At 40.8% G+C, this 27382-nt stretch overlaps 1 protein-coding gene across 2 annotated transcripts in view; it reads right to left on the minus strand.

Annotated features, from left to right (window-relative positions):
- Positions 1 to 27382, minus strand: part of POU2F1 (POU class 2 homeobox 1) — a 65803-nt gene that overhangs the window by 11411 nt on the left and 27010 nt on the right. For both annotated transcript variants that reach the window (XM_019528684.1, XM_019528683.1), the window contains 8 exons: positions 19687 to 19781; positions 17093 to 17266; positions 12586 to 12727; positions 9912 to 10057; positions 7639 to 7818; positions 3306 to 3411; positions 1508 to 1853; positions 576 to 664 (listed from right to left, as the gene is read on the minus strand). In XM_019528684.1, coding sequence (XP_019384229.1) covers positions 576 to 664; positions 1508 to 1853; positions 3306 to 3411; positions 7639 to 7818; positions 9912 to 10057; positions 12586 to 12727; positions 17093 to 17266; positions 19687 to 19781 — 1278 coding nt within the window. The remainder of the gene's footprint in view (positions 1 to 575; positions 665 to 1507; positions 1854 to 3305; positions 3412 to 7638; positions 7819 to 9911; positions 10058 to 12585; positions 12728 to 17092; positions 17267 to 19686; positions 19782 to 27382) is intronic.

The raw sequence follows: 27382 nt of genomic DNA on the forward strand, positions 1-27382 counted from the left end.
CTAATGGGAACCCACACTCCCATTTTACTGGCCAGGGAAGACATACAACTCAAGGGACACAGCAGTGGAAAGGACAGAACGTGTATGTACATGGAGCCATTACAAGGCAACACTGTTTTAAGCACGGCTTTTTAATTCCGAATGTGTTGACAACAGTTACTCTATGTGCCCATTTTTAAAGTCTTAACATTGGATCTTTGCACTGAGGTGGTCTGCTCTTTGAAATGCCCTGCAACAGGTCTTAAACAATACCATTTTCAAGCTTCTGACAAAAAGCAGCTGTAGAAAAGCAGATATCTAAATGTGTTATGACAGATGATATACCTTCATGCCCACCAACTCCCCTTCTAAATCCCTAAGAGGCTACATACTGTTCTAACTGCACTTCCAAATCATCTCTTACCATTTATAACTGAGGCACAGAACAAATCACAGAGTGTACAGATCTACTCTGTAAAGTCTGAATGCTGACTTTTGGTGTGGAGGAATAAGAGCTCTGTCTCTCTCTGTTAGCAAAATACACAGACAACCCAGCTTTTTTAACTCAGAAATGCATCCACAAAAATGTTACTGACCTTGAATAGTTGCCAGTGTGCTGTTGCTCATCAGAGCTGGGCTGAGAGCACCGCCTAATGTCCCTGGATTGAGACTGAGTAAGGCACCTCTGCAATATTGAGACAATAGGAGAGGAGACAAAGACATGGGGAGGAACTATTAATTTCAGGTAAGACCAGTCCATTGTTCAGACATACACCACCATATAAAGAAAAAGGGGAAGGTAAGAGAGCAGAATTCAGGAGTCTCATTTTATAACTTTTCCTGTAATATCAGAATTTCTCAGAGAAAAATGCAGCCTTGAATAGATCCTTCATAGTTGCCTTTCAACACTGTGTTTAACAAGAGGCTTAAAAATACAGGCATCCCAACTGCCCAAGTTAGTGCACTGCTGGTGCAAGTTAGGCTCAAAGTGACTACAACTCTTTTACAAAATAATCATCACCACCACCACCACCTCACTACTTAATTTCATTTTGATCTGAACATCCTGAAGGAACTGTAAAGCAACTCTTACAGTACTATTTTTTAATCCAAATGCCTCGACAGAATGGTTTCCGATAAAAATTCAGGTGCCCTCCATATCAACCTGAGTCCCAACAAGAAAAAACAAATGCAGAAGAGTGAGGGGGATTTATTCTATTTGGCTACAGTTAACAGTACAGTAGGTGCTATGATTTAGTCATGTATGATGACTCAGAGCTCTCCCTGGTTTTATGCTCAGCTCTGCCACTGGCTTTCTAAGTCATTTAATCTTCTTGGACCTCAACATCCTCATCTTTAAAATGGGATAATTTCTATTTACTACACTGGAGTGCTGCAAGGCTTAATGCATTAGCTCTTTGTAGAAATACTGTGAGTGTCTTAGATGCTACAAGTACTACGCATTCTATTACGAAATGGGGATTCCTATTTTTATTGGTCTTACAAGTGCACAACAGACCATCCTTACCCAGCTGCAAACTGTGAGGGTGCCATCAAGCCTGGATTTAGTCCCGCTGCAGCAGCCATGGCAGCGAGACTCGCATTTGCGGGCAACTGTGCAGCTCCTTGTAATGCGGCTGCTGCCGCTGTTTGCAACCCTGATGCCGTCACCATCACCTGGCTGGTCCCAAGAGGGGAGGACAAGGGAGCAGAGGTTGTCTGTGTTGTGCTGGTCTCACTGGCACTAGATGCCTCTGAAGTGGAGGCTGAGGCAGAAGGGGAAGGACTCAGAGAGGGTGATGTCACAGCTGAGGAAGCCGGAGGTGCTGTAGAAATTACGGTTGCCGTGTTGTTGGAGGTGGTTTCTGTTGTGCCTGGAAAGCACATTCTAGTTAGAGGAGTAGAAAGCAGACACACACCTGAGCAAAAGTCTCTAGCACTTGGACTGGACAGTGGAGGTAAGATTAAGTGGAACAAATGTAAGTCGCTGTGGGACTGAAGAGCACAGTACCATATTTACTCAAGTCCAAGACAACCTTCCCTCACCCCCCATTTAATAAAGAGAAAAAAAAAATCCCTTTGTCTTGGATTAGAGTACAAGGTGATTGTGGGAACAACAGGTGCCTGCTATGGCTGTGGCTCCAGCCCTGATCCAGGATCAGACCCCCAGCTATTGCCTACCCCCAGCTGCCTATGCAATGCCCCCCCGCAACCTGAGGGGGTGGGGAAGGCAGAGAGTAGCAAGTGCCAGGATGTGCAGGCATGGGGGGAAGGCAGCAGAGGAAGCAAGTTGGTGGGGGGAGGGGAAGCTTAGGCGGCAGGGGTCAAGTTACATGGGGGAACAAAGGGTAGGGGTTAAGCTGCTCAACTCCCCCACTATCTGTCCTCATGCTATGCTCCTCCCCCCACTGTTTTCCCCACTGCAGCAGGGCTGAGGGTGGGGAACAACTTTAAGACAGTCCTCTAATAATTAGTTTAGGTTCCAGACATAGAAAATTATAACAAATATATCATTTTTCCATGTACAGAATCTAATTATTTGGGGGTTGTCTTAAATTCAGTCATCTTGGGTTGGGTAAATATGGTAAGTTCTAAAGAGAGATGGACTAGTGCACATGGATCTTGAACTGTAATTAGAATGGCTCTTCACGAAGAGGCTGGGTGGTACAGTAGGCTGTCAATGGAAAATAGTGCCTTTTACTTCTAAGGTACACTTTTTTACACTTGTGGTTGGCAGCAGCAGCTAAAGACGTATTGGAGAGTCACAGAGACTAAATTACTGAACACAGGCATGAAGGCAGGACCGTGCTGGGAAAGCTTGCCTTGACCTCCACTATACCATTAACCCTACTGATGTGGATGATGATGATATTGTATAACAACAAGAAAAATTACGAAGTGTCAGGTGAGAGTGGGGTCAGAGAAAGTTGATCAGTCTGTAGTCGAATCAAATCTTTGAAAAGAGAACTAAAGGGACATTTTCTGTATTGTTTTGTGGCTGTGTGTGCTTAAGCCACAAATGTATACATACACAACTTTAACTGAGCATATCTGAGACCCCAAACTCATGCTATTTGGCACGGGGTACAGAAAATCCACAAGTGAGTTCCATATGGAAGTTAAGCAACAGAATCCAACAAGTCCTAGCATCTTCCAAATGACAATACAATATTGGAGTATATGAAATCTGGTAAAATACTGTTCTCCTTAAACAATATGCTACTCGTTTGATAGGTACACGGTACTACTGGACAAAACTGTCACACAAATTGTTTAATTGCTGGCTGCTGGGAGTTTATGAGTTGCTGCTGTGGGGTGTCTCTTACCTGCGACTGACAGACTAGTTACAGCAGCGCTGGTCAGAGGGAGCACAGGGTTGACAGTCAGGGTAGTAGCTGCACTGCTTGTCACAAGGCTTGGCGTGGTTGCCACCTGGAGGTCAGAAAGGAATATAACTGCTCAGTTCTGAGCACACAACCATGTTTCAGGGTTAGTTACCAAACTAAAGTTTCTTTCTTTCCATCATCAGCTGAAGAGGGTATTAGGGGAAATACTATACAAATACATTTCTATTAAATTCTAATGCCTTGCTATTTCAACAGAAAATGTTTTGGCTTACATCACCACACCCTGACAGAGTGGGAGAGGGGGCAAGAAACTCTTTGGACCTTTGTAAAAAAGTAGAAAAGGTAGCACACAACCAGTTAAGAGCAACCATTTAAAATGATGGAACCTCAAGCAGGGCTAGGAGTGACAAACAATAACCCAAGAAGAACAATTAGATAACTTGACCATGAAGGAAACTTTAAACCTCCCCTATTCCCACACACTTGTGACCACACTTTAAAAGACCAGCTGGCCCTCTTCCACTGTACATAGGAAGCCCTTAGTGGCCCAGTAGGACACACACCGGTCCAGGTTTTACTTTAGGACAAAGTGCCAAAACTCAAAGGTACTATGAGGCATTGAAGGAGTAGGGTGTCCTTTCCAGCAAGTCAGTTCTAGCAGCTCTTCAGGTGTAACTGCCTTAGCCTGCCCCAGGAGGAAGTAAGCCAGGAAGATTACATTCTCTCAGCAGCCCAGTACAGGACTGAAAAGATGTATGCCATTTCACTGAAATCTAAGCCCAGCACACAAAAGAGCGTGATAGAGCTGCAACGAGCAGCTGCAGCCAGAGGCAGTCAACACACATACGATAGAGGGTCTTCTCCTCCATCTTGCAAAAGGGGCAGGCTGACAATGCTGCCAGGTCCAGATGGCAGACAAAAGGTATCAGTGGCTAGGGCCCTGTGCAGCAGGTGCCAGTGGAGGTCATCAATCCTCTTCAGGATGGGCACTTGTACAGAGTGCACCAGGCTGGGTACACCTGCCTCAGCATCACTGCCACCAGGTGCTGCCTCTAGACAGTGTCAGGACAGGCGCAAGGATGTGAGCATGGTGCACCTGGACCACTCACATATCTAGTGCCTTTCAAGAGAGATTCTCAAAGCAGAAACTCCAACATACATGCTTCCCTCAGGCACTGGGAGAGACAGAGTGGCAGACACACTACTCTCCTCACTGTCCACAGCTGGGACGATAGGCAACAACAAAGTTGCTATGTCCACAGACATGGTCAGGAGGGCTTGCTGTGGGCTGAGGTTATCCTCCAGGGCAGCTACAGCATCATCAAGGAGGGCTGCTTTCACTTTGGCCATGGTATGAGCAGCCAGGCAGATGGAGTCCAGGCCCAGCCAGGAGCCAGGCAGACTGTACAAGGAGGTGGACAAACTTGATGGTTTGTGATGAGACCGAGTTGACCATGAAGCTTTCTGAAACTCAGCTTGGCACTCTCCAATGCAAAGTCAGGTTTTGAACCAATGGCTCCCATAGCATCTCAGGAAAAAACTAAGGTGCCTGGCTTGGGGTCTAAGGCAGAAAGAGACTTGCCAGGGCCAGGCAAGGCCACAACAGAAGGCCATGAGGGTGTCCCCACTGAGGCAATTGGGATCCAAGAGGAACAGGGCTGCAGCTGAGGCAGTGCAGAAATGAGAAGGCTAGCTGGCACCAGGGGAATAGTTCACCAGCAAAGAGCAGATGCTTAACAGCCTATAAGTGGAAAACAGACACCCCTGCTCACCAGATCAGTTAGGTGTTGACCCTCCTGGTGGTGGGCAGATAGAGGACAGCCCACTGGAGTCAGTGGTATCCATCCCAGAATAAGTCTACAAGGAGCTTCTGGAGCAGGGATGAATGTGAGCCCTGGGCAGCAAGCCTGTACCACAGGGCAGCAGCAATCAAGATGTTAATAAATTAGGACTCAGTTGTAGTAAGAGTGGCTGGGCAGGTGCCAGCACTGACACTGTAGCTACTCCTTGAACTCCTCAATGAGGCTTCCCCAGTTCTGGACTAGGTATGAAGGTAGGCTGAGGAAGACCTTCAGCACCTTTAAAATATCACAGATGCCCACCAGAAAGGTATTACTTTCAGCCCAGTTAACGCAGGCTGAGGAGGTATGTTCATAGGTGCACTGACAGTCTATCAGCTTCTGGATGTTGTTCTCACTGCTCACAGAGACAGTTATATAGTTAGACTATCCATCACTTTGACTGGAGGGCTGACGATTACGGCCAATGCTGATAGGAAGGCCAGGCCTGTCAGGCAATGGTGCAATGTGTGGAGCAGTGGCTTGATGGTGAGGGTATAGCACATTCCAGAAAGAGGACTAACCTGCTGAATGCCTCTGCACACAAGGCGAAGCACTCCATTCACTTTTGGGAGGCTTGAGATATCCTGGAACAGGATGCAGATGGTAGAAGTGAAGGCAGACCCAAAACCAAAGGCTTATAGCTTGAATACCTCCCATGCACCGCTACGTATTATCCTACTCTCTTTTCCGGGTGTTTTATCATTGCATTGTTTTATGTAGCATGTTTTACCTTTTCTTGACCAAACTTCACTTTGGTGCATTTCCTTCATTTAAAGGACCTCTGAGTTTAGGGCGTTCAAATGAAACCAGCATCTTAATAAAAGCAAACTGCATATAAACTGGAAGAAGTTCAGAGAAATACCACCAAGATTAAAGGTCTGAAAGAACCAACTTACAAGAAAAGATTAAAAACAAAACACGTAGTTCAAGGATTAAAAAGTATATGTGCAGCTAAGATGTGCTGTCCATTGAGCACAGAACAGTGTTGGTATGGACATACATAACATCTGAAGCATTTAAAAAAAAAATAGAGCACTAACCACAGAGAGATGCACAGCCTCCTGAATTGCTACTGCATATTCTCTTAAAGGAAGTAATAAACTCCCTTGTTTGTTACATCTGAAACATGGAGAGGGGTGGAATAGGATAGAGCAGCTTTTAAGAAATGTTCTATGAACACAAATAATTAGATTTGCAGTGTGCCTCAAAACAATGCCAGCTATTATGAGCACATCAAGTCTGTCCCATGCTCTATGCTTGTTTCCATCACAGACCCATCAAGTCAAGGTCCCATGCCTTATTTTCAAAGGCAGTCCATGGCGCAGACCTAGCATGTCTACAAGGTCAAGTCAAGTTTCTCAGCATAATAGAATTTTATACCACAAAAGTCTTAATTTTTCTGGGCAGGACATGGGTTTTAGGACACTGACGGTTTTAGGTGTACAGAGGAACTATAAGCCATCATAAACCTCACCACTGCATTCCCTCAGGGCAAGAACAACTGCTACAATCTTTCCCTCTCTTCTAAAAACACATTAGGGCATCTTTTTTTCAAATGTATAACCCAAACACTAATGTGCACAATTATTTCCCTGATGAGAGGACATGAGGACATAGCCAATGCTAGTTATATTATTTAATACAATATATTAGAAGGCACTCAGAGTCCACAGTGGTGAGGGCAGAACCTATACAGTACAGCTTTAGGCTACAAAGAAACAAGATGCATTTAATTTTGGCAGTAGCAGCAATGGCAACAACTATGTCCAGAAAAAACCAGACCGTCTTTAACAACAGTAGTGGAGAGATAGAAGAAACTTTATGTGTGCATTTTGTTTCCCATGTGTTCAGTAAATTTGGATGTACCTTGGGCAAACACAAGTTCTGAAAATGAGATACAAAGATTAGTTAAGCTCTTTTCCCACCTTGACATAAGTCATCCCTGGCCAAAAGGGACAAAAAGTAGTAGAGCTATATTTGGATGACAGTCTGCAAACTACTGCCTAAGAGCAGATAGAATCTACTATTGATGAAAAGCAGTGATGTGGCTGAACAAGATGGATGAGGTGGGAATAAGTTAACATGTTTCCCTTATAGAAAGGGCTTGGGTGAGTCAGCCAATCTGGAAATAAAACAGAAACATAAATTTTGATCCCTTAGCTTCTGTTCAAAGTAGCGATAAAAAATGTAGTTGCCTTACATATTTAGCCGGCTATTAATTATTGCCAAATTAAATCAGGGGTTCAGGTTAAGCATTTAGGGTATTAGAATGGGTGGATTTGCCACCTTTATCTTTTTCAGCATATAAATATGGCATTTAAAATCCCATGCAAGAACACTGAGTAAACCTGTGCCTCTAAATGTTTTGCACAAAGTAGGTGAGATGTATGCAATTCCCACTGTTGCTATGAAGTGAGGATTAAGTAGCCTCTTCCCCTTATGACATGCCTCTTCAGCTTCTTGATCCTTACCAGTGAGGTTGGGCAAGGGAAAATTGCTTTGATGGGCGAGCTGCTGGTTCCACCACTACTGGGTGGGTTGATCCTTTTCTCCTTCTGGCGTCGGTTACAGAACCAAACGCGGATCACCTCCTTCTCCATATTTAGCTGGTCAGCTATCATGGTGATCTCCTCCGAGGTAGGCTTTTGGTTCTGAAAAATAGAAACAGTATTTGAAAAGTGTGGAAATGACACTCTGGTATGTGCATTACAAGTCCTCCAGCAGCTTTGTAAGCTAAAGAACAGGAGGAAGAGATAAGCTGACCCCAAACCATATGTTTTCTGATTTATCAAAGCAGATGTTGTGAGGGATGAATTAAGCAGGAACAGGATTCAGATACACCTTTTTTATGGCCTTTATAGACCCCATCCATGGTCCTGGCATCTCAGATGGACGGGATGCCTCCTGCGTGGCATCCTCAACTCTTGAGGTTTCTTTCAAATGAAGTAGACCTTTTTTTCTTCGTGGCTGCCAGTAGCCAAGTGAGTCACCTTTGCAGTTCTCTCCAGGTACACCCCAGTACTCTTTCTTCTAAGCATCTCTGTTACTCTTTTGCATTGCAGGGACCTGGATTATGATTCATCTTGCACACCAGACTGCAGCAAAGTACCTTACAAAAGCTATATGAAGTGAATGAATCCTGAACAGGGATGATGTTTAGATATTTTCTCCCTTCCTATGTGCAGAGACATGTCTCCCCTCCCCCCTTTTTTCTTCCTTTTTGCAGTACACAATATTAGGCCCTACCCCGTTGCCTGATATATTTGAATTAGGAAGTAATGAGAACCAACAAATGGATGAGTTGGCAGGAACCAACAAAATGACACTTTTTAATGTATTAAAATTAGGTGAATTCTTGGTAAAAATATTTGTTATTCCACCTTTACCTGTAAAGACATTTTACTAAGCAGACTGAAAGATTGCTTACTTTAGCTTTGAATTTAAGCTTCTGTATGGCTTTTATGAGGTTATGTTGAAATAATGCTTACTGACTGTTCTGCAATATACTTTTTCACAATTTATCAGATTTTCCTCACCATCTACAGTGAAAACACATGAATATTAATGCACTTGTGCATACACAAGCACACAAACGCACATGCACACAGACCACGGAACTGCAGATTTCAGCACTTGCATTCAGAGTTATGGCTGAATGATGGTACTTTGAACTTACAGTCTGCTTTTCAGATGTGAATCAGCTGACATCACAAACATCATGCCTCACATCGTGTCTGTGAAACATACAAGTGGACTTTCCTGACTGTATGAGAAGTTATGCAACTTAGTTAATGTTAATGACTTACAGTAAGTCATGTAATGGACTCACTTGTGACATATTCAAGCAGTAGAATATAATTCAAAACAGCTAGGAGAGCCCTGACTTTTATTTTATTCAGTGTATGTGGTTTTGGCATATTGTTTCAGCCATCTTAAGGCGATGTCATCACCAGTGTGAAGAGCTTGAAGGCCACCAGGTTATACTATAGACATAAGTCAACAATGCGGGACATAATTTGAACTTGTCCACAAGGGTGTTTACTTTCATTGTGAAGGCCGCACTGGTATAGATCTGAGGCAGTGACCCTGTCTAGTTCAAAAAAGCATTGAGAAGTGCCCAATAATGGTGTGGCCAGTTAAATCTTAGTTGACTGACTGTCAGGTCAGAAATGATGTGGTGACTGATTGGTGTTTATGCTGACCATTCTTTGTGCCACTAAGTAAGGAAAAGTCAGAGGCCTTTGAAAGGATCAGCCATATTGGATGTCTTGAGAGAAGCCACGCTACTGGTAGGTGAAATATGTTTCTCGTGATCATGACTCACATTAAATGACACAGACTAGCAATATACTACATTTTAATATGAGGGAATTTCAGAGAGTAATGGCAATTTTGAAATAAAACAATTTTGTATGCTATGATCATTTACTGGACCATACCATTTTTTCTACATAGTCATAGATGATGAGTCTGTTCAACAATGTCACCATCAGCATTCCCTGCTGCTGTGCAGTTTCCCACTCGCTGAACACACAATGGTTTTATTTCAGAATTGCCATTACTTTCTAGAACACCCTCATATGTTTAAGATGCATCATAAATATACTACACTGATTATATTTCCATCTCCCTTGATGGACATTTTCCAGTGTCCTAAAAGGAGAATTCTTTCCTCTCAAGAGGCACGCTTTTGGGCAAAGCCATTATTTCCACATGGACCAGGCACAACAACAGGCTCACCAACCTCCAGGAAACTCTTCTCTAAGGCCACACGTATGTTGGTCTCTATGCTGGTGCGTTTCTTCCTCCTACGGTTCAAGCCCTCGATTCCCAGCCCTGGGGAATTCAGGGCACTTGGGGTGGAAAGAGCTGAATCAGATGAGAGGTTTTCTGAAAGAGAAGAGAGCATGAAGCAGCAAGAAATTATGCTATTTCAATACACTGAAATCTAATGGAAGCATCCTGCATATATAATGACTTATGTGAGAGAAGGCAAAAGGCACCCGGTATTTGTTACAGGCCTAGCAGTGCTCCTTCACAACACAAGCATTCAACTTTGAGATGACAATTATACCTAAAACAGACATGCTTTGTGCAGGGCCTGTTGTCTTCTATGCCCTGCACTTCACAACAACATTAGTTTATTACATCTCTATAAAATATCTTTCATTCCCACCCTTCTCCCTATTTTATTCTGACACATGGTTGGAAACATCACCAAATTGTCTCACATACCCACAAGCCCCCAGTAAACCTTGCACTGTCTTGGAAAGGCAGAATGAAGAAGAAAACGAAGACTTTTTCCCCCAGAGTCATGGCTGAATGCTGGTCACATGGAGCAAGTTCAGAATCCATTTGCCAGTGTCACTTGCCCACCCTTTGCTGCCCAGTCAAAAAGTAGACATTTGACCCTGTTACAATCACTGCCAAACTGGCAGTAGCTTATGGATGAACAGCCAAAAGCTGCTGCCAATTCAGCAGCAGCCTTGGCAGGTTTACATTTCTAGCTTTCAGCTGAGCAGCAAGGGGAGGGCAAATTAACCCAGGAAATGGACTCCGCTCCTGTTCCAGGCAGCCAGAGGGGAGCACAGCTTCTACAAGTCATTCCAGCATCCCCATGCCTCCATTCCAGCACAGAAATCAAATTTCCTCACTTAAGAAGGGCACCCTAATTTTGGAGAATTAATGTTTGGGGAAAAGATGTATTTGTATGTGAGTAAATATAGTAACTGAGGCACAAGGCAAAAAATAATTTTCACCAGTGATTCTTTTTAAACAATCTCCAGACAGCCTTGTTCTGTGAGCTATGACACTTGTGCTACTGTCTAAGCCCACCAGCACAGAACTGCCTTCCCCTGCTCCCCTCTCTAAGGGAAGGAAGAAGTTTGTAGTTAGTTTCAGTAGTTCATCCATTCTACTCCCCCAGGTCTTAGCCGACATCTTTACTAGGCTGCCTACTGGCTGCAAGGTGGTATTTACCTCCCTGATTCTCTTCTACATGGCTCTGTAAGATACTAAGGAAAGATACAGAAACTGAGTTGATTCCCCCTTGTGGAATAAGGCAGAGAACAAAGGGAAGCTGCAACTGGCCATATTAGGACAGGGCGACTGCAAGCGTCATGCTCCTGGATGCAACAGAAACTTGAATTTCAGCTGCAGAATCCTGGAGTTTACAGGGCCCTGGGTGAGATGAATGGGCGAGGCAGATCACACTGCTCAGTGCTTCTATTCTAGTTTCTTTGCAGATTCAAATGGGCATATATATTCAGTCTGTATTTTCAAAGTTATTTTTGCAATTATAAGGGACAGAAATTTATTTATTTTAAATGAAAGTTGAGATGCTGGTGGACACATCTATAGCACTTAATAAATTCTATGACAAATTCTATGATCACAGAATAGATGAGATGTCGCTAATAATGTTTCTCTGTGTAGGTGTGCCTACTTAGGTTTCAATCCAATTCCAGCTGAAGTCAGTGGAAGCCTTTTCATGGCCTATAATGGGAGGCATATCACACACCAACAAGTTCACCAAAAACCCAGAAGTGTCATGTCCCCAGGCCAGTAAGTAAGTTTCTGTTGATATTTCATGTTGGCAGACAAATGCAAAGCCCTAAAGAACTCAGTGGAACTTCCCTGTTTGGATATTATGAAATATTTCATCGGCACAGTTAATCAATTTTAAAATTTCAGGGGACAAACTGGACATCAACATGTAGAATCTTATTGCTTCGGTGAAAATCAAAAAAACAGAAGGTAAAAAATGAGGGAAATCACGGAATCCCTGACATCTGGATAGAAGATCGATCAGATTCTGCTAGACTTGTGTCTACCTGAAGATCAACTAACTGTTGGATCAACACCCGTAATACTCTTAACCCATCTGAACTCTATTCATTGACCGTAACAGAGGTTGAAAGGTTGATACCATAAACGGTTTATCTCCCAGTAAAGAATAATAAACAGGCAGAAGAAAAGGGGCATGAAGAGCCCTGGGCATGGGTGAGAATATACAGAGGCGCAGCTTGATGAAGGGAATGACTGTGGGGAGTTCCTAAAACAGGGTGAGATGGGAGGAAACCCAGTGGACAAGCAAGGGGGCTGACAGGACATGTGTGTATGCAAGGTGCAACATTGTGTGCAACAAAGACTGCTGACTGAAGTAACAGCACATTACACCGCTATGAACTACAAGACCTAGACAGTTTAGAATTCATATGCATATATGTACACTAAAAAGCATGGCATATACTTTTCCCTCACTCCATCCAACAACTCCGACTGTACAGCCCATATGAGTGCTTCAGAGGCTTTTTATTAACAAGCCTTGTAAGGCTGAAACCAAACAGATCAGTAAAGTATTTTTTACAATCCCACTGGGTTTGTGGCAGGATTGTGAGATCTGTTGACTTGCTCACCTGCATCATTAAGCCACTTTTCCAGAAGTGGCTTTAACTTGCACATGTTCTTAAAGCTGAGGTTCAAGGCTTCAAAGCGAGAGATGGTAGTTTGGCTGAAGTCATTTCCATAGAGTTTGCCCATAGCGAGCCCAACATCACCCTGCACAGAGAGAAAGAAAAAAGTACTCATTAACATAAGATTCTTTGCTACAGAAGCCCCTGCTGTTCCCCACACAGCTCCAGCTGACAGACATGCAGGCGTTTGTGTGCTTTCATTGTAATCCCATTGCACACTAGGAATTCAGGTGTATAGAAATTTGCTCACTGCTAAGAGGACTTGTGAGAAAGTAGATAATCATGAATGAATGCAATTCTTGCCTATCCTCAACTTCCTAAGTTTCAAAGAGGTACCAGGAGTTTTGCTTTGGTCTCAACAGTAAAATCACCGGGCACCACATCCTACTTAGTATTAAATCATAAGAGTGTTTCCTCTAGTAAAAGATACAGCCAGGGATCTCTTGCAAACTGAGGTGAACACATACCAACTTAGCATCAAGGAAGAAAAGTTCTCAGTTGTCTTGTTTGAATTCACTGAGCTGTTAGCCCCTGGTCACTAGTCAAACTTCCAAAAACTGTGAAAGGACTGGCTATGTTCCACCACCATATTTCAAGGACATTATAAAAGGTGCTCATTTGAGTTTCTACTAAACTTTATCTTGCAGCGTTCACATCAAACATCTCCATCTAATCTCTATTTTAGAAGCGAGAAAAAAGTTGAACTACTCCCAATAATAACTATCGTGGGGTTTCCAACACCATCACACATCTGTCAAAGGGAAATCAGGAAGCTTATAGCCAAAGCCTGACAACTGCTGCCATTACTACATATGGCATTATTACCTCTCCAAACTCATTTTTGGCTCCATCTCAACCATTCTGCTGGCACTTGCATTTATACATATGGCTCTCAATGTGTTGAGCGCTCAGGAGTGAGTTGTTATCAAATTAAACTAAACAGGAAGTGGTGTCATTATTATTTGGACTGAAGACCTCCAAGGAAAACCCCAGATGGTTGATTTTTTAGCAGGTGATACCCTATTCCCTTACTTAGTCCTAAGGTACTCCCTCTGCAGACACTCAAAGGCACTAATATGCTTGTCATTTTTTAAAACTAATTTGAAAATATAGTTCCTGACTGTGGTTATTAAAAACAGTCTCTTAGTACTTTCTGCAAGTGCAGAGGTGCTGCCCATGTTGTAAACTTAATCACATTTAGAGAAAATGTATCACACTACAGAAATAGTGGTTTGCATCCATACCATACAATTTTACAATTTTGAAAGGTTGTACAAAGAGACATTGAGAGGACTGGTCGTGATGGACACAGTTCAGTTTAAAATGCCATAGCTAGATTGCAAACAGTACTTGCTTTATTTTCTCCCAAGGCAGCCCCACTACCAGAGACTGGTCTCAACAAACTAAGGGAATGCATAGAGGTTACTTTCAAACCAGCAAGAAAGATTTTAAAAAACTGTAAGTTAAAAAAATGCATGTACAAAAAATTCCTTCCAAAGATGGATCACAAATCACTGATTGTTCACCAAGCTACTTGGGCAGAAGAGAAATTGGGTAACACCTTACAAATATGGCCTCTATCTGTGCCATGATTTTGTGTATTCTGAAGTTCATTAAGTGACTCAGAGAATTGCATACAGGCTGTAGAAGAAAATCTTAGAAGTTAAACTTTATTTTGGAAATGGGAGTTATTTGTATATAGGCTAGTGAAAGTTGAGATATTCTCTAGCATCCTGACCAAATTCCAACTCTGACTGACTACCAATATTTGCTTTTTGATTTAAGCTGAACAGATGGTTAACCATTTCTTTGTGAGTGGTTTTCCATGCCAAAAGGTGGCAGCACTCCAGAAGTAGGTGAAGAAATTAATGTATGGGGAAAAGCAAAGTCACCAAATCACTGAAATGGAGGATAAAGCCTCTTTTCAGCAAATTTGAGGAAGCCATTTCACAGCCAGTGACCATAAATATGAAGCACATTACAATAAGTTTCATTTCATGACAGTACTACCAACAGGCCAGAAGAGAAGTGTCAATAATTAATATCCACATGACTGTATGCTACAGTAACATTTAACAGAAAATATTAAAATATGCAAAATACTGCCCCCCATAGTCTTCATACACACTGACTGAATTTCCAGGATTACCAACTCATACATAACATTTAATTTGGGTTTGGCATAGATCAAACAATAATCTTTATGGAAATTAAATTCCTAATAATGTAAAAATAAACACACACACACACACACACACACACACACACACACAAATAAAAGTTCAACTCCTTTTATTAGTTATTTTAAAATATGGTTCCAAAACCCCTGAAATACAAACCCAGTTTGTTCTGTTACCCCAAAGTGGAACAGACTAGGCAATTAATCTGTAATGCCAACTAGAGCCTTATAATTATTTAAAACAAAACAAAACAAAGTAAATCTGGCAAGTTTGAAAATATCCTACTGTGCTATTGGCAATGAACTTCTTTTATCCTTCAGCATGCTGTTTAATTATGTGACTATAGGAAACCTAGTAATAAGAATCCTTAATTACTACCCAATTACACAATTAGGTAACAGTTATTAGAACTGCCTAATTATGCACATATTTACTGAAAGAATAGGAAGGACTGATGAACTACCATGTTCTAAGTTTGGCAGAAAAAATACTTTTAAGAAGAGAAATTTAATACAAAAAGCTGCCTTTGTATATAACGCATGGTTTGTGATACTACAGCTTTAAAAGCTAAGGCTGAAATGCAATCCTTGAGCTGTCGTGTTCATTTTTCCTCCTCACAGTACTAATTCAGGACAGTATCAGTAAGGGGAGTTAACCCTTAACTGAAAAACCCTTGTTTCTGCTGTATAATTATTTCACAATAGCACAGCAGGGCAGGCTAAATGTCACAATTAAGGGTGATGGGCACAAACCAAGGCCCCAGCGTTCATCAGGCTACAGGGGAACTATTCTCTTCTATTCTGGCTCTTATATTGCACTCACCACCACAGCATGTGAGTGCCTCCATCTAGTGGGAAGAAGGAAGGGAGAGAGGCACACTATGCCAACAAAAAATGCATTTCATTTTACTGAGTACATTCTGTTCTGAGCTGTAATTAAGATTCTGCCAAGAACTTCCATTATGAACCCTGATTTTTTCAGGCATTTAGAAGTTTGCCAAAAAAATACATCTGACCTTGGCGCACATTTTCAACTGGAATGGGTTTCTATATCCTGTGCTCCCAAAGTCGGACTGACTACTTCGAGGACAGATTTTTTAAACATCCACTTCAGACTTTTGTTTGCTCTTTCTTCTAGCAAAACACACCAATGTTTAACAGAGTGCTGCCAACCTGAGTTCTTGATCTGGACAGATTTTTTTTCCCTTCAAAATTAAAATATTTAATTTTAATATCAATAGGAACAGATTCCTGGTTCCAGGCAGCAGCTCCTGTTACTAAGGGGATAATGGAAATTATAATCAGATTCTGCATTTACAATTTATACCTTTTATCTAATAAGCTTTCATAATTACTTTCTTCAACTTCATCCCAAAGCATACTGCTGCTCTGCACCACCCACCTAGCTGGATGTCACCTTCCTGGTTTAGGTCATAAGGCAAGTGGGTTTTTGCTGTGGGAAGCCTTATGATAATGGGCATGCTTTCTCTTAGTCTTTTCCCAGTTTCCTCATCCTTACTTTTAAGCACCATCTAAAACACTTGATTGTATAGTGTTTTTTTCCCTTTGTTTGTTTAAGAGAGTTTGTTCCTTAAGAAATAATGAGTCCCGGCACCTAGTTCATTGGTTTAACTACTAACACAGCCCCTTCCTTTTTAGTTGTGTTCTTACGTGAACTTGATGGAAGGAAAGAGTTGGTTAATAAACTTGTCATTACAGAATGTAACTTAAACATTATTTCAGGGACAATCAGACTTCATCCACCTCTGCCATTTCAGCACTTGTTTGGAGACCTTGACAAGCCTTAAATCTCAAATACAGAACCACTAAAGATTAACAGGTAAATGTGTCTGAATGACAAAAACCCTTCAACATCCCAAGCAGCTTCACAATTCTGACACTCTTTAAACACTTAGAACATTATTGTGCTATTATGATTTTAGAAGGTTACACTTCTGAAGGCAGCTTTTAAAGTGTTTTGACCTATTCATTTTAAATCCTGTAGACTGAACAGTGTACATGCAATGACAACCTGAGCTGGTAAATGCATGCACCTGCTGGGAAAATGGCTACCCTTTAAAACCAACAAGGGAGCAAGGAGGATGTGCTCAGCCTTTTCTGTTCTTTCCTAGAAATCCCCTACAGAAAGTCAAGAGCTTAACTCTATGTAAGAAGGCACTGCTAGGAAGGGGTACTATTGTACCCTCCCTCCAGATTTGAAAGCCAGGGATTTAACTCAATACAGGGAGGCACTAAGGTGCTCAGTTTTACCTGAGTGAATCCAAGTTTGATCCGTCTTTGTTTGAAAGTCTTGGCAAACTGCTCAAGCTCCTCAAGGTCACTGGGCTCCTCCAAGCTGGGAGTGTCAATTCGCTTTGGTGTTGACTGGCTCTGTGGAAGTGGCTGAATGGGGGTCGCTGCTATTGTGCGTGTTGGGGTTGCTGGCTGTTGACAGGAGACAGGAAGAAGATTAAAAAACACTTACGGCTTTATTCATTTATTTATTGAGAACATACAAGGAAGATAAATCTCATTAAGAAGCCGGATTATTTGATGCCAGGGTTTTGCCATTTCCGTTCTCCTCCAATATGGTCATCACAATCCACACAACTGTATTAGTATTCAAGGAGGCCTGGGCCAATGTCAATCAGGGAAAACAGTGAATGTGCTGCATACCAGCTTACCAATGGCTTCCACTTGCAATATAAGCTGCTCTAAGGAGAGCTGCTCCCTTCTTGCTTGGTTCAGGTTTACTTTCTTTTCAGAGTTTGGCACTTATCCACTTTTCTGTATTTTAAAATTAAATTTGCTGTTAGCACAAGGTGCCAGATAACTACCCTACAAACTCGACTCTCTCATTCATCCTCAGGAAGGATACAGCACAGGCATCAAGGCAAGTTGCTCTATTGCTGTTCATGAGCATGAATCAACCTTGACCTGACAGGATCATTTATGAGGGAGGCATTACTTCACTCTCCTTGGCCCCTATGTTGAGGCTGACAACAAGGAGTGTAATGACAACGACATCAAAACGTGAGGAACTGTAACTGACTGAAAAAGGTTTTTGACTCTGCAGTGTAACCGTATAACTTCCAGTAATCAGCAGGAAGTTTTCTATACTTAACCACTAGTCCAAAGATAGTAAGTGATATGGTTAGAATCTAAGAAGTGCACTGTAGATACACTCTCAGATGAGGATCCATGTAAATAAAACACGTTAAGAGAACCTCAGGGTTAGCGCAGTTCAGGTTATCACATTTTGTCTGAATACTGCAATTTTTTGACATCTGATTGCAAAGCTTCCTCCTTGCAGGGAGGCAAATTGTTATGAGGCAAAAACGAATCCTTTCCAATGGCTGCATTTTGCTTAATGCTGCTGAGACAGGAGGTGCCTTTATACTTGTTTTAAGCCCTTTGTCTAGCATTGAGACTGCTCATACATCCAACACAACTCAGAGCTGTTTTTAGCTATTCTGAACCAGCAGAAGAGGCAAACTTTTTTGGAAGGTTTACCACAAATTAGCCCTGCAGCCTCCATGAGTGTCACTGCAATCTCTTACCCCTGTCTGGTTTGTGATTCTTCCTTCTGCTCCCTGCCCCAGCTGCTGCTGTTTTTTCCTTCCAGCCCTATTTGCCACTGTGCTGCCTGTTCCCTCCCTAATCTACCATAAACCACTTATGGCAAATGTGCCACACACTGGCCACCTCTGTTCTACATTGCAGTGACTTGTAATGGCCCCTAGACGATGACTCCACAACAACAGAGACTCCATTTCGCCTACAAAACTGAATCTCCATCTAGCTCTTTAAGCTGGCTTGCTTAAGTGTTACCACTTTTCTGCAGTGTAGAACAGATGGTAAGAGGTAGGATTTGGCTGACAGTCCTGAAATTCTATTGTTTGAAATATAACATGCCTACATGGAATATTTTCCACAATCTTGTAAATGTGTCAGGTACTATAATGTTTTAATCTTACATTCAACTATATCTCATAATTATGGCAGTGTATCTTTACTGAACTTCATTTTTTATAACTTCAGTTGTTCTCCCTCTAAGTTCTGTTTTAGTAGAGAATGGGTAGCTAATCGATAACCGAGCTGTAAACTACAAAGTTAATTCAACTATCCTAGATTGTATATGGGAAGTATAAATGGTAAGAGTACAATTTATTATGTATTTTTCACAGGATTTTGATTCAGAGTCTAGTATATCCATATGATGCTGAAAATACTAGAAGCATATCCATGTTAGCAAAACAATATTGTATGTTACGTTGTATTTGAGAAACAGCAGTTACATGGTTAGAGATTATTATAAAAACAAACAAACATACAAACATGCAGAAGCAGAGTTGTAGGTACACTGCAAACTTAAGAAGTGGCGTTAAATTCTGAACGCTTAATCAAAATTGTTATCATTTTCTTAATTGAATATTTAAGCAATATTTAGCAGTATTTAATATTTAAGCAATTCAATTTTTAAAAGTAATAGATACATCGCTAAAAAAAGATGGCTCTAAATAGGAACGTATTATCCTACCCCCCCTGCTTGTGTTCAAAACCAACTCAAACTACCAAAATCTTCCACTTTCAGAAAGAGACTAAATCATGGAAATTTTCAACCAAAAGAATAAAGATTGGGAAATTATAAGTGAATAAAAATGGAGTTAATTTGAATGGAAACTGTTAGGCAGCTATAACAGTAACTGCTACTACCAATATAATGTAATCATCTAGAAAGCTAAAAACCTGTAAAACAGGTCACAACATTTACTATGCAGCTAACATCTAGGTACCCTTCTTCACATGCATTAGTTTAAGGGCCCCAAAGAACTGCTGACAAGCTGCAGAAAGGGAAGACTGACCTGCGAGGCAAGGGTGATGCTTGGCTGAGACTGCAGGAGGTTGGCTTGGCTTTGCTGAGGTAGTTGCGTTAAGAGATTCTGCGCTTGCAGGAGACCTGGAAAGAGAGGATGGTGATTTGGAAAATTATTTCAAACCCTTTGAAAAAGGTGGCTTTATGAAGCAGTAGCCAATTAAGTAAAATTGATGAGAAGTTGGGGGGAGAGAGGCGCAGGTTTCAGCTTCTGTTCTCTTCTTTGGTTGAGCATCTTTAGCATCTTCTCAGTCCACATTTTCCTGAATTTCTCTAAGAATGGGGGAAGGGGAGAATCAGATTGTGGCACAGAGCCTGGGACACAGTACAAGATGCCTGAGGCAGTGCCTATATTATAAGTAGGAATTATTTATTATTCTTCCAACTTACAGCCTTTGAGGGTATGTCTTTGCTGCTTCTTTCCAATTTAGTACCTAAGTAGCTAAGTGGCCAAGGGTTAAATGGCCAAGTAAAAATAAATTCAAATAACTGACGATCATTAAATGTTATACTTTCCAAATGGAATTTCAATTGTCAGACTGTCCCTTCCTCATCACCCCTCCACCCAGAGAAGGTAAGTGGCTTCAGCAGAGTAAAGTAGTATGACAGACACAAGGAGAAACACATCTAGATACCCTTTTTCTTGTTTCTCCTCTTTTTTTTTTTTTTTTTTTTAAATCAGCACAGGAAACTTTAGAAAAATTAGATGAAGTTTTAGAAAAGGTACTAAAAATTGTTTAGGTGTTACATGATAAAAGATACATTTTAAAGGGAATACAGCTTGGAACCCCATCTAATGAAAAAGGAGAGGCATACAAAGAGCAGTCAGGCACAATGACATCAGTACTGGTTCCAAGTCAACAAATTACAGCCAACTGTAAGCACTAAAATGTAACTCAAAAAACGGGATCTGTCCCATGATGCAGCCAGCTCAGAAGGTATTTCTCCTTGCAGGCAGCAATTTGCACTCTATGAAATATTTCAGGAAATGGAAGAGTCTTAGGTCCTATAAAACAAAGGCCAGAGAAAATTACCCTGCACACTTCAGGTGAGAGAGTTGGCATCTAACACACAGGTACATATGTGCTCATAACTGTTTTTGTGGAAGGAGTTAGCCAAAGGTTGGTTTTAATTTCCAAGAACTAAAAACCTTTTCAGTACAAAAGGAGTAAAATAATACTGTATCTGGGCGATTAAAGCTTTTTGGTTTCTCACCCTTGTGTCACTTTGTCCAACAGTGAAATGATTGGTGTTATTACTGAACTATCGAGATGCAGTGTTTTTGTTCTTTTAATTAGCATGTTATTAGCACCCAGTGCTTTTTAACTTCAGAATAATGAAAAAAAATGCAGAAAGTTTTGACACATTAAATTTGGTGCTGATAAAGCAACCATGGCTGTATCCTCTCACCTGTTAGGTACCAACATGGTGCCACTCAGCTACAGCCTCTGATTAAAACATTAAACACATTTGTTTTTTAGGAATAATCACAGAAGTAGCATGTAGGAGGACGACTCATCTACTTTTTGCATCAACTGCTTTTCAGGGACTCAAGCAGGATGGCACAGGATCACACTCACATACCTAATAGGTAAAATAAGATCTGGTCCTTAGGATTTACAGTTGTGGAGAATAAAGCCAGGTGTTTAAAGCAGAGAAAAGTTACAGAATACACAGTAGCAGTAAAACCTTCCCCTATATCCCTCAATGTGCTTCAACTTTGCGTCTGAAGGACCACAGAAAGTGCGTATTTAGCCTCTCTGGTCTACTTCATCCATGGCATCCTGTGTCAAACTAGTGCTAATTTGTAGTGATGGTTTTTATGATGCCGATAGCTCTCCACTAGCAATCTGACAGAAGGAGCCCAAATTTAATCAGTAAATTACTGAACAGCCATTTAATAATGAATTCTAAGTGGTTACTAAGAAAGCCTGGGCCTCTTTGGTGACCTAACTGAAGCTGGATAAAGATGAGATTTTTATGCTGGCATTATCAGATTCCTTATCTGCCTTTAACATCACTGATGACGAGGTGTTGACTCATTTGGTGATCTCTGCAGGTGTAGGTGGTGCTGTCCTTTGGCACTTTTGTTCTTTTCTCTCAGAGAAATCCCAGGGATTAGAGCTTTGGGCAACATCCCTTCTGCCTTAAACTTTCAGCACAGCAGAGTTTAATAGGTTCTATTTTTCCTCACATGCACATTTTAGAAGGATTCATGTAGAAGACAAACTGAAGCGTCTGAGCATGATACAAATGCCCATGTTTTTTGTACTGAATTTGTCCATTGAAACATTTTTGTCCATCTCTCTCAGTATCTAGCAGAGATCAGAGGTTGTTGAAAGATGCTCTGAAAAAGAATGAAGTAATGATCCTCCCACTAGATGATGAGACTGAGTTCTCTATGAAACTACACCTAAAAACAATTCAGAAACAGAAGCAGAAGAAAACGGCAGTCTGCTTGTCACCTTGCCACAAAAACTACCACAGTACTCTAGGATCCATGTTAGCAGCTCATAGGTTTCCATCTTGACTTGTAAAACACTAAAAAAAGTACTGAGGGGTTCTTGGATTTTAAAAAGCAGCAGCCATAATCTGTGGCACTTTAGGCTGGTTGTTTACTGGATGACTTTCTAGGGACTCCACAAAAGGTCCTGTCCAACAAAGTAGTCCTGTACTGAGAAAAGCAGAATAAGCTTGTCCAGAACTTGCACTACTCAATGGATGCCTAGCTACTGCACAAACATCATTCACAGGGCTTAGTGTGAAGAACCTGGACATGCTCAGAAACAACCTGGATGCACTGATACAGAAGGACCCATCAGCAGGACCTCACTGGGACTCTTACCTTTTAACTGAAGTAACAAGCACTTTCCTTCTTCTGTGAGATACTGTCTTACTTCTAATTAGAGATGCAAGAGTTAGGGCACCTTTGATTCAAGCAAACGCGTTACTAGCAGAGCATTTTGACTCTGAAATATACCTCTTTGTTAATTTTGGAAAGCTTTCAGGATTTAGTGTTTCTGGTTGTCTACAAGTTTTGTTTTCCATGACTAGTTAGTTTATTTGGTGGGGTCTGGGATGCGATTACTTGCTTGTATTCTACTGTTTGTTTGCACTGGGTTTTCATCTGAAGTATGTGACCAGAGCCTCAAGTTATATACTGAAACTAAAATAAATAAAATAACTTTTATGAAACACAGGGATTCTTTTATGAAAGATAGTGGTACACAAAATACTGGTATTCCTACTAATGCTACATTCTGGCAAGTGAATGACACTGAAGGGATTAAATGCACTTGTGGATGGTTTGTCTTTTGCATCCACATGAGTTTCCAGTCAGCTAATTTGAACATGTAATTTATTTAATCTTTTAGGGGGCACTGTATATATATAATGCTCTTTTTATATAACTGCTGTCATTTTTGGCATTTCAAACTTTTCTGTGGTTTGGATAGCATATAAGTAGAAACAGCAGGGAACTCCCAAAAGAACAGCAAATGAAAATTTGCAGACACATCATTAGCAATCTTTGGGTTTTCACTTAAAATTAAATACTGTACCACTGCCATAAAGCATTTCTATTAGCTCCTGCCTCAGGTGTTAACAGCACAATAGTATTACTACTACTATAATTGTAATAGAAAACACATCATGTTTGTGAGGCTCAAAAAGAATGACTGTGCTTGGGAAGGTAAGAGTATAAGCAAGAGAAGAAGGTGATTCCATGTATATCTCATTTTAAAAGAAAAAGTTCAAACAAATTCATGTATTAACTCAGAAAATTTCCTGGAACACTTAATGACTGGTATGAATTAATGGCCCAAGGCAAACACTCTCCTTGCCAGCTAACAATCCCCAAGGAATGATCTAGGACTCAGTTGTTACCCTCTAAAATTAGCAGAAGAAAAATGAAAAACATTTTAGTACAGTTTTTCATTGCATAATTTAAAAAGAAAAATCAACCTAGAAGCGCAACACATAATTCATCTCTCTAAGTGAACTCCCAACAGAGGAATATTTTCCATTGGAAAAGGAAGAACTCCTTTCCTCTACAAAAGCTGCTCATCTTCTAGTGGTCATATCACAGAGGTCAGGAGTGCAGGACAGAACTATCAGACTGACTCACAGAATGATTAATTGGAAAATGCCTCGGGTGGAAATAACGGGTGCTCCATCACTCTGTATATGTGGTAACTCTGTCATTTGAGAATCTTGGGTGAGCTCAGATGATGCGAGAAATATGTAGTTGCTCTGGTATAAGTGGGTCCTAATCCATTGAGGTCTTTCAAGATGGGGGCCAAGGCCTTAAACCTTACTTGGAATCTTCCTGGGAATCGACATCTGAAAGCAGAGTACTGATCTAATGTGTTCCCATAAAACCGTTTCACTGGCAATCCTTCACAGTTGAGAATGCTCATCTTCCATGATTCTCTTAATCTGTGGGTCCTACAATGGCCGACAAAGCCAAATCTGGGATAGACAGGTTCAAATACAACTCAGGCACATGTTTCCTTATAGAGTGGGTGGCTCTGGATTTTTTATTTGGCTCACAACACTCTGTTTCTGCTGCTCCATCTTCTGTTGTCATTGTGAGGTTTTGAAGTACTCAGATCCTTGCAGCAGACACTTCCTCCATTTGGGGCAGTTGTGGTCAATAGCCTCCCAAGAGTTGATGTCAATATTGTATTTTTTCAAGTTGACTTTCAGAATGTCCTTGAAGCATTTTCTCTGTCTTCGTCTTGGGCGTACACCTCGACTGAGTTGGGACAATAAAACTTGCTCTGAGTCTAGTGTTGGATAATCATCACCTCGATGCTTGTGGGGCTTGCTTGTAAGAGGATGCCAATGTTGGCGTGTCTCTCTTCTCACTGGATTCAAAGATTCTTCCACAGGCCACATTGATGATACCTTCTCCAGTTACTTAAGGTCTCTCTCTGTACGCTGACCATGCCTTGGCTCTACACAGTAAGGCAGAGATCATGATGTCAACACCACTACACCTTTTGCAGTTCCCAGGAGCCTTTCCAGACCAAGTGTGGGTAGAACATGTTACAACAAGCTAGCCTGAAGCTGACAGAACTGCACTCTGATAGGAAACTAAATCCCAATGATCCATGTAAAAGTGCAGATTCACTACCAACCTAAAATGAAAGGCGATGTTCTACCTTTTTGTTGTTGCATTTGGGATGCTTGGAGGATTTCAACAGGAGCTTGGCATTAAGTTCTCTCTTAAGCATCAACCAACCATTCGAGGATGGATATCTTTAGTGATGAGAGGCTCACCATTTAAGCCACTTCTTCCAAGTATTTCCTTTTTCCATTTAACACCTCTTCCACCTTGCTCATAATGAGCTTGAACTAGCTCATTTTTATTCAGGGTCTCACTTCATTCAGAAACTGAGTCAATAAACATACTGCATTAAAAGAACCTCCTGAAGAGGAAGAGCTGGGTACCATATCTGCATATTGATGGCTCTAAGTCTATAGTGTATTCACTGCTTGAACCCCATGGAACACTGCAGACACATGCATTAAGAGAAGAGCAGCAGCTACTCTTCATAACCTTGATGTCTCTGAGAGAAAAAAAAAAGAGAAGAGACTGACATGCTTTCATTTACTCCTACAATGCTTTGTTGGTGGGGTAGCAGCACTACTTGGCTGATGGTACTCAAGATCAATAGATAAAGTAGTATCAGTATTGGTGTTTAGCCTCCATCCACTCTCCTAAAGAATTTTTTTTTTTTTTTTTAAATTACACAGGGGCAGCCTCTCTGCTTTCTCTAGGTCTATACAACAACTGGAAAGGATCCAGAACACTGATTGAGGATGATACTGGAGTTGGCCTGCCATCATCTTCTCAATTACTTTATACAAGAGAGAGATTAGACACTGGGGAATAAATGAAAGGGATCTTTGGAAATAAGTAATGGTTACTTGAGACAGAAGGATTAAGGTTTACCACTACTGTGCTCTCTCCATTTGCTTATGACATGCAGGTATATCAGCCACACTACCAACACAACAAACATGTTCTGTCCAAAAGCAAGTAGTCTCTCTTATGTGAAGATGCATATTTCCTACATCTTGAAGACCTGTTTGTGGGGTTAGTTCAAATCCTATCACATGAAAAGGCAGTACAATTTTCTGCTTTTGTTTAGACGATTACTGTAAACCCAGTGAAACTTTAATACAAAAATCAATGCTTTTCATCATGATGGGCAATATTTTTCAAGATAATTTTAATAATAGTGAAAGGCAATGTGTATTGATAATTTTAGAGACTAACACCTATTATACATAGAACAGAAACAGTTCAAAGAGTGCAAAATTCCATCACATTGCCCTACCAACATACTTGAAGTAATGATAAACAATTATACAGACAAATAACTTCCATTTAGTGGGTACCAATGGAAATATTTTTCTGTCTGTTTTGGAGTGTCAGGTGAAATCTACATTTATCAATGTTTATTGATAAAAATCGAATCCTGCCAAGCCTACATATAAGCCACTGAATAACCAAAAAGATAAGCATGGAACTGCATTACTTTAAAAACACATGGTGAAAATGTTATATAGAAAACTTCTCATATGCTGTGATTATGTTGCAGAAAACTCTCGGAATACAAAGCCTACAACTTCACAGATGGACTTCCAAAAGATTTCAGAAAATCCAAGCCTTGGAAAGATCAGGTCCTGAGATTCAACCTGAACAGATAAAGCTAAGAATCCATATTTTTCAAGGGTAATGTTTCTGCTGATATCCCCAGATTCCCTGTATTTTTATCCAGCAAAATTATTTTTCACTTTCCATCCTGTGAGATTTTTATAGTGTCAACAACATGAAATGGCTGTCCTGCTCATCTTCACAGGCGGTTACATGATAGCCATATATTGGCAAAGTTTATATATTGATAGAGTTTATAAAGCGCTTTCCCCCGCCTCGAGACTAGAATAGTGTTTTATAAAACTTTAAAATTATCCTGTGGTTATTAAAAGCCTATATGCATATACACACAAACATACATTTATATATAAACACAACAAACTGCATCAAGGTTCCCCTAAAGAAATCAGACAGCATCTGCAAATAATCCCCAGAATTCAGTGTCAAGATTTTCCAATAGTTCCTGTTGGATCAAGAAAATCTACGCATATCAAGTTATTTCCAAGGTGTATGCCACTGCAATATCTAAGTACCACTCCAGGTGATGAAGGGTTATCCACTGGAGTTGCTTTTAAGAATGCTGTGAATCAGCTCCAGGTTAGCAAGTTCAGAGTAACTTTAATTTTGTAGTAGGAAATTTACTGATAAAGCAATAAGATTAGAACAACCCAGAAAATCCAACCTAGCAAAAGACATACATATTACTTCACCACTGACTACTCATGGAAGAAAATCAGACTTGTTCAAGCATTTCAGTTTGTAATTTTGTTACTTTCTAATGGCTGAAGGTCTGACTAAAGAATAGACATCCTTCTACATTCCTAAAGACATCTGGTTGTCCAGGTAGCAAGTGAACAGTCAAAACGCAATGTTTCTACACATAATGTCATATTTAAGTTGTTGTTAACTGCAGATGAGTAGTTTATATAAAAAAGTAACATATTTTCAGAATATAGCCATGCAAAAGGTATTATCAAATTCTCTTCTAGTAGAAATTCCACTTCAGATGCTTAAATGT

This window comes from Crocodylus porosus, unplaced genomic scaffold (assembly GCF_001723895.1).
Source record: "Crocodylus porosus isolate Cpor-Errol unplaced genomic scaffold, CroPor_comp1, whole genome shotgun sequence".
Taxonomy (NCBI): domain Eukaryota; kingdom Metazoa; phylum Chordata; order Crocodylia; family Crocodylidae; genus Crocodylus; species Crocodylus porosus.